The sequence below is a fragment of the Alosa alosa genome, chromosome 8 (assembly GCF_017589495.1).
Source record: "Alosa alosa isolate M-15738 ecotype Scorff River chromosome 8, AALO_Geno_1.1, whole genome shotgun sequence".
Classification (NCBI taxonomy): domain Eukaryota; kingdom Metazoa; phylum Chordata; class Actinopteri; order Clupeiformes; family Clupeidae; genus Alosa; species Alosa alosa.
The window spans coordinates 27718920-27731361 of record NC_063196.1 but is presented as its reverse complement, the minus strand read 5'-3'; the positions used below and the strand labels follow the sequence as shown (position 1 = coordinate 27731361).

General features: G+C 44.3%; 1 protein-coding gene across 1 annotated transcript; it reads left to right on the top strand.

Moving 5' to 3' along the window:
* Nucleotides 1-594: 594 nt before the first annotated feature.
* Nucleotides 595-4789, top strand: LOC125299566. Its single transcript, XM_048250896.1, has 6 exons — nucleotides 595-696; nucleotides 908-1103; nucleotides 1901-1934; nucleotides 2163-2320; nucleotides 3445-3511; nucleotides 4078-4789. The coding sequence occupies exons 1-6, from the start codon at nucleotides 662-664 to the stop codon at nucleotides 4668-4670; spliced, it is 1083 nt and encodes a 360-aa protein (XP_048106853.1). The 5' UTR covers nucleotides 595-661; the 3' UTR covers nucleotides 4671-4789.
* The last annotated feature ends 7653 nt before the right edge of the window (nucleotides 4790-12442 follow it).

The window sequence follows — 12442 nt, the reverse complement described above, 5'->3', positions numbered from 1 at the left end:
CTTTTCAACTATTATTAGCAAGCATGCTAACACTGATTTGTCATAGGATTGCTACTAGAAATTTGTAAACATTTCAAAAGTAGTCCATGTCGTTTATTATAATACAAAAAAAGTTATTCAAGTCTGTAAGCTTGTTATCAGAATAGTACTGCTATCCTTATGGCAACTGCTTTTTAATATTAATAATAATAATTTTAATATTTTCTGAAACTATTGATTATGAAGTGTTACCTGCTTACAAAATGGTTAATGTTGACTGCCAAAACACATCTTATATCCATCATGTAAAAAAAAATGGAGCTTGTTTTTTGTTATGATTGATGATGGGGATTACTTTTTTGAGTGTTTTCATGAAACTGTCATCTAATGAAAATGAGTTCTTTGAGGGGGGATTTAATCAACCAATTTAAAACTATTAACAAAATCAAGAAACCTCTAAAACCACCCATGCTGCCCAAAGATTCACCAGTTTTATGTGTGTAGAGTGGACTCCTGTGGTGGCAAGAAATGCAAATAGCATGGAATACAAGTGATTGTTGTGAAGATTCTAGAATAGCCCGTAAAGAACTTTATAATGCCTTGGTTGAGCATTTTTTGAGTGCTTGAGCCAACTGAAATCGGCCTATCTGAGCTGCAATCAGTTCACTACCAAGAGATTAGAATGGAGAAAGGGAGCCCTCTGCCACCTGCCAAAGAGTAAGCCTGCTATATCCTTCACACTAGCAACAGCTTTTCATACTTGCAACAAATATTCCTCAAGTTCTTTCACAGGTCTTAAATCACATCCCATTTTCTTGTAGAGGTGTTGTGCATTTGGCTAGAGTGTATCATGCAGCCACCCTATCAGAGCTATTATTGTGTGAGAGGTCATGTGCTGGTCTGTTGAAATATTCTTCCTCACTTTCAGCTTGGACAAGCGGTCTGATAAGGAAGAGGAGGAATATGATGATGATGATGATGGCTTTGTCGGGGAATCAGGGAAGGATCCAATTGAGAGTGAGGATGATGTTCTGTCCACAGGCATTGATGACTTTGGCGAGGAAGATGATGGCGTGTTGGATATAGAGATAGAGGGAGGCCTGCCAGGGAAGGCTAATAATGAGGTACTGTCTTCATGCTTACAGATATACTCTGATATACCTATAACCTGCTTAATGTATAGATACTGTAGATAGATACCTATAACCTCTTAATGTATAGATAGATAGATTACTTTATTCATTCCCAGAAGGAAATGATTATATTATTAATTGCTGCTGTAACACAAACATATAACACACATACATACATACAAGTTAAAAAAATAAATCCAATTGGATATAGTCTCTGTTAAATAGGTTGTAAACTACATTGTCTCTCAGCATAAGATTTTTCTCTCACGGCAGAAAGGGGAGTTGTTGTAAATAGTTATGGCAGTGGGCAGGAATGATTTATAACGCTCCTTGTTACAGCGAAGTTGGAGCAATCTCCAGCTGAAAACACTCTGTTGTTTGACCAGTACAGTAGTTCGTTCAGTGGATGTGAGGTGTTGTCCATAATGTTAAGGAGCTTTTGCAACATCCTTCTCTCAACAACTAACTCTAGGGGTTCAAGTGTACTTCCAATTACAGAGCCAGCTCTTTTAATCAATGTATGTAATGTATTAGTAATCCAAAGACTAAATTTACTCTTGAATAAATATTCAGGCCTGACATTTGTTCAGATTTGTCCTAAGATAAGCTGACATGGTCCAAAGAATTCTTAAAAGTTATGGACTTCACTTGGTTTGGGTCAAGTGAATTTGGAAGTTCTAGATGACATATTATACTGTTCTTGGTTAAATGTTGAGATCTGACATTTGGATCTGGCTTTTTGATTAGAATGGCACTGCAGAGAAATGATATGTGATGTTGCCCTGCAGGTGGTGGCAGCCCCAGAGTCTGACGGAGAATTTTGTGAGTTGCTTACTTTTCTCACACTAGAGTTCTAATGGTGCCCCTCTAATCGAGCCCCTCTATTAGAAGAACACACACAGAAAACAATATACATTTTTGGTTAAACAACACAAATAGTAACCAAACCAACCTTGTCATGCACTCGTCATTATTTGGCGCATACAGTATGAGCCTGTTTAGATACTGCATGCTGACTATGTGTCTCTTGTGTGTCTGATTTGGCTACAGTCAATCCTGTTGGTCGTAAACTGTCCATTTGGGATACCACCAAGTTAATCAGCAAGTGGAGGTGGTCTCACCTACGAGGCTACCATATAGGCCTCTACAGTCATGACGAAGCTCACAAAAACCTGATCAGCAGTCGAGAGGAAGACATCAAATCAAGTGTAAGATCTCCTGCGGTTTCCCAGAGCTGTATCTATATTCCCACGGGTCCTTGAAATCCTTGAAAGTTTGTGAATCTGAAAAAACAAATTCAAGGCTCTTAAAGGTGCCATGTGTAAGAATTGAGGTAAAAATATCCCAAAAAATGAGCTACACGCATCAAAAGAATGAGAAGAAATAAGGGTGATGATGTCATTAAAAAAATGACAATTTTTTTGAAGTGCTGCAGAGATATCAACCTGAATTAGCATGCTAAATTACTAGCCACAGCCCGACAGGTGTCATAATACCAGTTTCGGCCATGGGAGGCGGTATGCGGGCAACATAACCGCCAGCCAAACTGCAATAAACGTGTCTCGGTTGTTACTCTATGGTAGACCAACTCACTTTCTGGAGGTATACTGCCCCCATCTTTTATGGAATGTGGAGTATGAATTGATTTTTTGGCATTGTGTTGACATTACACATGGCACCTTTAAAAGTTTTTGAAAACAAACATAAATAAATGGAGGTCCTTGAATTTCTTTTTGAGGAAAAAAATCCATACAATTCCGTCCACTTATTAACATGTTTCCATTATTTCGCCACCACTTCTGTCGATGTCCTATGCGTATGCCTGATTTACGTTGGTTAGAACTACACGGCCAGCGTGATTTCTGCATGTTTCCCGCGTGTAGTGTTGCCCAAATATTTAATTTAACATATTGATGAATAAATCAACAGGTTCATGGTAACAACTTTAATTTGTTTAGAAAAAGTTTATTTCAGCTCAGTTTTATGCAAAATACAAACATGAAAAATAGAATAGGCCTACCATCTGTCATATGACCAAAAATAAAAGAAAACTGCGACAAGTGGTCTGTTGAGGTAACATGATTTAACTATGTCCATGCTTGAAATTTATTGACACATTAGGTCCTTGAATTTGAGGATATTGGGCCTGGAAAGTCCTTGAAAGGTCCTTGAATGTAATCTTAAGTTGTGGGAACCCTGTATATACAGCTCTGCGGTTTCCTGCTTTTTAGCTCCACCTAGTGGCCTCCTCAGCTCACTTGGTTGTATTTAATGATGAATAATCTATACTTTTTATTAATTTATTTTATTATTTTTTTTGTATTCTTCACAGATTCCTCTTCCTATTGTGAGCATAATGCAGAAAGAGGCTTTGCGTATTCTGGAGAAGATAGAACAGAGTAAAAGAGCATTTCAAATTATTCAGCAATTATAACAATCCTCTGTTGGTCTGGACACTCACAAGACCCACCCTTTCCAAAATATAACAGGGGCTGTATTACAGAAACTTCCTATCTTAAAGATGGAGTCAGCGATTATATGCAGTTTTAAGGTCAGAACATTTTTTTTCACATTCAGCAATCATCTACCTGACACTTAGGAAGCTTATGGGTCATCCAAATGTTAGGAGGTTTATTTAGGATTTTGGTGACTTAACACATTTCTGTAATACACCTTTCCTATTTGAAGTTATGATAAGAACACTGACTCCAGGAACTCTGGAATAACTTTTTTTTTTTTAAATCAGAGCCTAAACATAGTTACCATGGTTACCAGACCGATAAGATAGGATTTGCGAGTTAGGAAGTTTCTGTAATATGCAGATGACTAAAATAGTCTGTAATGCCTAAAATCATATTTGACAGATTATTACACATAGTTATGCTTGACATTATGAAACTGAACCATCTGCTTGTGCATATTACTTCTGTAGAGGTGATCTAGTTCTATGTTTGCAACGTTCAAGCATACAGGTCTGATCTGGGGGCCAACCACGAATTGACCAAAGACGTTCAGAACCGGATTAAGGTGGTCAGAGCCCAGCTGGCTGCTAAGTATGCCAGCGTCCCAACCTGCTCTACTGGCTGGCCAGGCTTTCTGCAGAACTGGTATCTGTGTCTGAAGCGGATCTGGTATCTGTGGCCATGGGCAAAGGCAGAGGAGGTCAATGAGGAGAGGATGGGATGGGGGCAGTGGCTCAGGAGCCTACTGAGGAGAGCACCTGCAAGCACTGAGGAGGAGGAGAGTACACCTCCCCCTGCCGAAGCACAAGAGCAGACTCTCCAGACTGGATGGGGTCAGTGGCTGGGGAACCTTCTGAAGAGGTCATCGACTGCCACTGAGAGCAGGGAAGGAGAGGAGAGCAAGCTTCCACCAGCAGCCAAGGGAGAAGTGACGGAATCAGAAGACAGCGACATTCCTCCAACGGATGACCCAGAGAGGGAGGAGGGACAGCAGTCCTGGACTGGCTGGAGACAGAGGCTGGGAACTCTGAGAGGATGGAGGGTAACTGGAGGGGAGAAAGAGAACAAGCTGCCCCTTGAAAGCATCCAGTCTTAGCACTGCTACTCTAAGCTCGTTCATGTGGGACACTTGGGGTGGGGAGATGGGATTATATGTATTTTGGCTGGCATATGACTTTTTTGTCACAAATAAACTCTGAGCCAGACAACCCTCAATGTCTCCCAGATTTCTTGCTTTGGCATCCATAGAGAATGCTGTCTGATTGTGGAACCACAGAAATATAAATAGAGCTTGGTAAATGTGCATAGGCATAGAATATCATGGAAAAGTTAATTTCTTCTCGTAATTTATTTCAAAACCTGAAACTTTCATATAATCTAGATTCAATACACATGAAGTGAAATAATTCAAGCCTTTTTTTTTGTTTAATCTTGATATTTCTAATCTTGATGATTACGGTTTACCGCTAGATAGATACTTTATTGATCCCCAGGGGAAATTCAAGGTCTCAGCAGCATACATACAACACAAACACATTCTTTAACAGCAGAAAGAGTAATTAAAGTATATAATATAAAAACACAACTAAGCAGTAATGACAGTAGAAGATAAAGAATATGCTAAATATACTAAAATACAAATTATACTAACACTTAATACAATATATAAAAAAATATACTAAAATACAAATTATACTAACTAACACTTAATCAATTCTAAAAACAGAATCCACATAGTGGTGATTAATAAATCAGAGTCGCTTGCAATGACTGAGGCAGGGACTGAGCCTGTGATTCTCTGTGCATAGTAAGGTATGGTACGGTGCTCTAAGGTGCTCTGTGTGAATAAGTGTCATGGTGGTAGTGCAATGGTGATAGTGGTCATGGTGATAGTGCAAATGAGTAAGTCAACAGTGCAACAATGCAGAAATAAAGTAAAGTAAAGTCTATATATCTATATATTTAACTATTTAAGAAAATGTATAAGTGTGGCCACAGTTCGGCTGTGGCATGGAGGGGGGGTTATGCATATGTGCTAATATAGCACGCAAACAGTGAGGCATAAAGACAGTGGTACAAGTGGCTAGTGGACAGACAGTACCAAACAAAATTATTTCATCAGGAAGCTTCTCCAACACACATCCCCAACATATCCCCCCCCCCAATACACAGCACATTGTCTCATGAGGAAGCTTCCCCAACACACATATTGCACACTGCCCTCTCCCCACATACACAGCACACTATCCCATCTCCCTTGTCATCCCCCCAACACACACACCAAGACCCCTGGCAGTTGGGTTAGCCCCTTGAGCCGTGGATCTGCCCAAGGTTTCTTCCTTGGTAAGGGAGTTTTTCCTTGCCCCTGTTGCTCTTGGGTGCTCCTTGTTGGTGAGCCCCCCACCCAATCCCAATCCTCCCCCACCTTATTTATGCAGCCCTTGCCACTTAATCTACTAAACCCCTCTTCTACTGCACTTTTACCCCCATTAATGCACAAATAGGCTGACACCAGACATAATTTCACTGCATTTCTTACTTCCAGTAACTATATGCATGTGACAATAAACTTCCTTGTATCCTTGTAAACTTCCTTGTAAATGACTTTCTCAGTCTGTCAGTTGTGCAAGGCAGTGAGCGAAGTCTCCAGCTGATCAGCTTCTGCTTAACAATAGTGCTGTGGAGTGGGTGACACTCATTGTCCAAGATGTTGATCAGTTTGTTCAGGGTCCTTTTGTCAGATAGTGAAGTGATGCACTCCAGTTCAGCTCCCACTAGAGAGCCAGCTTTCCTTACCAGCCTGTCAATTAAGCCCCACATCCTTCTTCCTTGTGCTTCCTCCCAGCATACTACTGCATAGAAGAGGACGCTGGCAACAACAGACTGGTAGAACATCCTGAGGAGCTTACTGCACACATTGAAGGACCGCAGCCTCCTCAGGAAGTACAGCCTGCTCTGCCCTTTCTTGTAGAGTGCATCAGTGTTGGCTGACCAGTCCAGTTTATTGTCCAGGTGGAGACCCAGATACTTGTAGGTGCTAACCACCTCCACATTGACCCCATCAATGTGGACTGGTAGCAGAGTGGGCTTAGACCTGCGGAAATCCACCACCATCTCCTTGGTCTTTGGGTCTTTGAAGTGTTAAGTTGAAGATGATTGAGTTTGCACCATTGCACAAAGTCCTCCACCAGGCTCCTGTACTCCTCCTCCTGCCCGTTCCTGATACACCCCACAATTGCAGTATCATCAGAAAACTTCTGCATGTGGCATGACTGGGTGTTGTAGCAGAAGTCAGATGTGTACAGGGTGAACAGGACTGGAGAGAGCACAGTTCCCTGTGGCGCCTCGGTGCTGCAGATCACAGTGTCAGAGAGACAGTTCTTCAGTCTGACGAACTGTGGTCGCCGGTCAGGTAATCTGTAATCCAGGTTACCAGGTGGCGTCCACTCCCATCTGCAAGAGCTTGTCTCCCAATCTGAGGGGCTGGATGGTGTTAAAAGCACTTGAGAAATCAAAGAACATGATTCTCACAGCACTTTTCCCCTTGTCCAGGTGGGAATGTGTCCTGTGTAGAAGATAAGAGATGGCATCGTCCACGCCCACTTTCTCCTGGTAAGCAAACAGTAACGGGTCTAGTGCATGGCGTACCTGGGGTCTGAGCATGCCTAAGACCAATCGCTCCATTGTCTTCATCACATGTGATGTAAGAGCGACAGGTCTGTAGTCATAAAGCTCACTAGGGTGTGGCTTCTTAGGGACAGGGGTGAGACATGATGTCTTCCACAGTGTTGGAACTTGTCCAAGGCGTAGGCTCAAATTGAAGATGTGCTTCAGTGGCTTCCCCAGTTCAGCAGCACAGGCCTTGAGTAGCCTTGGGCACAGTCTGTCAGGCCCAGCTGCTTTATTGCTGCGCAATTTCTTAAGTTGGACTGTCACTTGATCTTTTGTAATGGTGAGGGGTGTAAGGGGAGGGGGAGGGGTGCATCTGGGATCTGTGTGTCTGATGGCTATTGACTGAGGTCGTTGTCACCTCATTGTTCGTGATCGCCATGTGGGGGAGGGGTGCAAAATCCAGTGATGGTGGGGGTACGATAGCCTGTGATGATGGAGGTGAGTGTTGCGCTGGTATTGAGGGGGTGTGAGGGTGCTGGGGGATGGTGGACAGACCACCGCCATTGGAGCTGGAGCAGGGCAGTCAAACCTGTTGTAGAAGTGGTTCAACTGGTTTGCCCTCTGCAGGTCCCCCTCCACAGAGCTGCTGTTCTTCTTCAGGCCAGTGATAACCTTCATGCAGTCCCATGTCTCCTTCAAGTTGTTTTCCTGCAGCTTCTGTTCCACCTTCTTTCTGTAATCCTCCTTAGCTTCCTTCAGCTTGAATTTGAGTTCCCCTTGCACGCGCCTCAGCTCTGCCATGTCCCCCTCTCTGAACGCCATCAGAGCTAATGGGAATAAAAAATAAAAATCTAGAATCTCAAAATATTAGAATAGAAAAAAAATATTACACAAAACTGTCAACATGAGATGGGTTCTAATCAGCCAATTAAGTCAAAACACCACCAATTACTTCCTGATTTAACCAGGTCACCGGAGAACTACCTACTCTTTGAGAAATGTGCCATGAGATCTTTAATGACCACAGTGAGTCAGGAGCTCAGTTTAATGTCTCATCCGAAGGACAGTGATGGGTATTTCTGGGTATTTCTGCTGAAACATAATGACTGATGTGAGTTTAGTGAAGCCAATGGTGCTGACCTGCTGTGCTTTGCACAACAAAGCCACAGAGAACTTTATGATGGAGCGTGGGATGCAGAAGTAGCAGCAGAGCCCAAGCTGGCAGTGCCACCGAGTGTGGAAGAAGAGGGCAGGGATGTGCGAGAGGGCTTGATGCGCTACGACAGATAAGATAAGATAGACAGATAAGTTCTGTTGTGAGAATTGACATTGCATTGTTTAATAAATATTTTGTAGGCCTACCCTCAACATTCAATTCACTGTTCAATAAATATTGTGTACCATCAATGTTCAATTCTTTGTTCAATAAATATTTTAGGACCACCATCAAGTCATTGTTCAATAAAAAGTGTGTAGCCTACAGTAGGTATTCATAATGACAGTACATGTGTCAAAAGTAAAAAAAAAAAAAAACACTTTATTGGTTTAGATCAGATCGGACCACACTTTGAGAAACACTCATCTAGAGCCATCTGTAGATGCCTTTCACGCTGCGTCCTGTTGAGCTCCTGCTGCTCCACATCAGACACCCGCATCTCCTTCAGAGCAGTCAGATGCTCTGGTTCCCACTGCCGTTTCCTCCTGACTTCAAAACAATGAAATAAAAAAGGTGGTTGACTTTGTCATAGACTTTCTAATGAGGAAACAGCATTCAAGAATCTCCCATAGAAATGTGTGGGGTTAGTTCATAATGCAAACATGGCAGTGGTCTACACATATGGCCACTGAGTGGAGGGACTTGCCTAAAAGGACTAAAGTTGATTTTGTTGCATAATCGACCATTAACACATTGTCAACTGGTTAATGGATGTGCAACTGACACATTTGTGCCTGCATCATTAAGGGAAAACAAAATGTTTGTGGGGTTGGTTAGTGTCATTGTAGCCTGCTGTAGCCCCCTCTGAAGTGCAGCCTATGGTAGACTAGAAGATGCAAAGCATTTTGTCTTGTTATACTCACTTGGTGCTGATCCTGCTGTCAGTGTTGATGTTGTGGCTGGTAGTGGTGTTGATGCTGGTGTGGGTGCCGGTACTGATGGGTCATTCCACGTCAATTCAACCAGAGCCCACGCACTTAGGTCTCAAGAAATTCTGAAAAAATTACCAGGTGTACCTGTTACACACTTGTAGTAGGTTGGGGGTTCACTTGCACCCGAAAGGTATATATTTTTTAACCTAGTTTTTTGTAATCTTTAAGGTGTCTAGAAAAGGAATTTTGATGTTCCCCACGCAAATTATTGTCCCATATGTGTTTTTTTGTATCATCTTTTGTGTCCGTGCTTGATTTTCGGCTGTAAATAATGAAAACTGTAAATCTACATAGAATCTGAACAATACATCCTACAGACACGATCCACCCCAATTTCTCTTCGTCTTTCCATGAGGAATTGCTAGATATGAGGATTGTCATGATTTGATGATGTATGGTTGTATTAAAACTCAAATAAACACCAAAAAATGTAAATAAAATCAGTGACATTTGATCACTGGAACTCCTCCCCTATTAGTCCGGTGGACAGCCCATAGAGCGCCATTGTGGACCCGGAAATGTTGAGTACACCAAAGTTTTATGATGGAAATATATAGTATGGGTTCCCAGCATGCAGAAACTACCGGATGCTAATTTGCATATGTTGGGCAATTTGTGTAATTGAGCTAATTAGCATAAATTAGCATAACAGCCTTTATTGATCATATTATAAGAGCTGCTTGGCCAAAATGGACAATGTTAGTATGTTTTTAGGGTTTACTGGAGATGCTGAGTCTCTGGCACTGCCACACAGCAGGTGGGGTGCACACACCGCAAAGACCCTACTCACCCTGGGGAACCAACCACCAGCGGCCCAATGCGGGGCGTGCTAGCAGTCACCTGGTCTGTCGCCTCTCGTCCCCAGCTCCCTTCAGAGAACACCCTCAGGTCGCACTTTCCTCCAACACCTGGCGGGGCCTGAGCACCGTAACTGGCACTGCACCTCCGATGCTCCACTCCGTCGTCTCGCCAGTCGGGGCAGCAGACTCCAGTTCCATCGCAGCCGGACCACGCTGCGCACAGCTACAGCTACCGACGTTGGCGTCCCTCCTCTGCTGCCTTGTCGCAGAGCTGTCCTCCGCTGTTTCAGCCACTCCACACCGCCACGATCGCGCCTAGACCTTCTCTCTGGCTCGTGCCATCGGATTTCACACAACAAACTTTTTTCCCCCTTATTTTTCTAAAGAGCACCGGCGAACAGGCCGACTCGAACAGGCTCCGCCAACCGTCCATCCTCAAGGCACCACCTCATTGCCGCTCCACCTCTGCTCTGCTCCGCAGCCAGGGCCACCGCCAACTCCAGCCTAAAGCTGTCCGGCAGGGGCAGGGGCTCAAGGTCTTCTCTCGGTTAAGTCAGCGCCCAGGCCAGTGTCACTACCTTATTTTCCAAGGCCGCTTCCTCAGACCACTCTCCCAGTCGCGTGAAGTCCTTCTCCGCCGTGGCCACTGTTAGGTTTTCAGTTCTTAAGGACCCAATCGCAGACGGCTCAGATCAGTGACTTAATTTTTCTTTTAATGAGCAAGACACAGGTATCAATTCCCATAGAACACAATTGCAATCTTCAACTCAAAAGGCAGGCAAAAAGGCAATGCAAAATCCAGGGCAGGTAGGCTTCAAAATACAAAGTCAAAAAACTTACAATGACAATGATTCGTCACATGAAGCAAGATGGCACGATCTAGCACCGATTGACAAGACCCCAGGGTTTAAATACTCACAAACTAATCAGGCAAACCAAGAACAGGTGAGTCTACAAAATGGCGGGAATTCAAACAAAGAGAGGGGCGGAGTCAGAAGCACATGGCAAACTCAAACAAAACCACATGGGCACATCACCTGACCGTTCAAGATAAACAAAAGCACATATCAGGAAAAACAAAAAACTTAGGCCAGAGCAGCATTACTAACAGTACCCCCCCTTCTACGGACGCCTCCTGGCGTCTTCTTGGGAGGAGCCGATGAGTCTTAAGAAAGTCTTTAATGAGGGTACGGTCCAGGATGTCCCGAGTTGGAACCCAACACATTTCTTCTGGACCATAGCCCTCCCAGTCCACTAAGAACTGGAGTCCACGGCCCCGGCAACGGACATCCAGGAGCCGTCGAACAGAAAAAGTCTCTGAGCCATTGATGACCCGTGGTGGAGGAGGGGGCTTGGGGGCAGGGCAGAGTTGGTTACAGATAAAGGGCTTTACTCTGGACACATAGAAGGTGGGGTGGATACGACAAAGGGTGGGAGGGAGCTTCAGACGGACAGCTGCAGGGCCAACCACCTTCACAATGGGAAAAGGGCCAATGAAGCGTGGGGCCAATTTCCGGGAATCCACCTTGAGGGGTATGTCCCGTGTTGACAGCCATACCCATTGTCCCTCCCGATAGGGAGGGGCCTTCGAACGACGACGATGATCAGCCTGGAGCTTCATTCTGGTTGAGGCACGTTTCAGGGCAGCACAAGTCTTCCTCCAAGTCAGTCTGCACCGGTTGACAAAGGCCTGAGCAGATGGTACCCCAACCTCCTCCTCCTGGACCGGGAACAGAGGGGGCTGGTAGCCTAGGCAGCACTCAAAAGGAGAAAGGCCTGTGGAGGCAGATGGGAGAGAGTTAATGGAGTACTCAACCCAGGGTAGCTGGGAGCACCAGGAGGAAGGTCTCTCGGACACCATACACCGCAGCACCACTTCAAGGTGATGGTTTGCTTGCTCAGTCTGGCCGTTACTCTGAGGGTGGAATCCTGAGGATAGACTGACGGAAGCCCCAATGAGCTTACAAAAGGCCTTCCAGAAGTGGGATGTGAACTGCGGGCCCCTGTCAGACACGACATCCAATGGTAAGCCATGGTACTTAAAAACATGTGAAATCATTAAACTGGCTGTCTCCTTGGCGGAAGGAAGTTTAGGGAGAGCAACAAGGTGCACTGACTTCGAGAAACGGTCAACAACAGTGAGAACAACAGTATTACCATCTGACAAAGGAAGAACAGTGATTAAGTCCAGGGCAATGTGGGACCAGGGTCTCTTGGGTATGGATAGGGGTTGTAACAGGCCAGAGGGATGTTGTATAGAGTTCTTGTTCCGTGCGCAGACTGGGCAGGCAGAGACAAAGACCCAGAC

Bases quoted from the DNA above. Each gene is read 5' to 3' on its own strand.
- LOC125299566 (XM_048250896.1), top strand. From the start codon at position 662: ATGGAGAAAGGGAGCCCTCTGCCACCTGCCAAAGA. The intron at 697-907 runs GTAAGCCTGCTA...CCTCACTTTCAG, and splicing joins CCTCTGCCACCTGCCAAAGA to CTTGGACAAGCGGTCTGATA. The intron at 2,321-3,444 runs GTAAGATCTCCT...TATTCTTCACAG, and splicing joins AGGAAGACATCAAATCAAGT to ATTCCTCTTCCTATTGTGAG.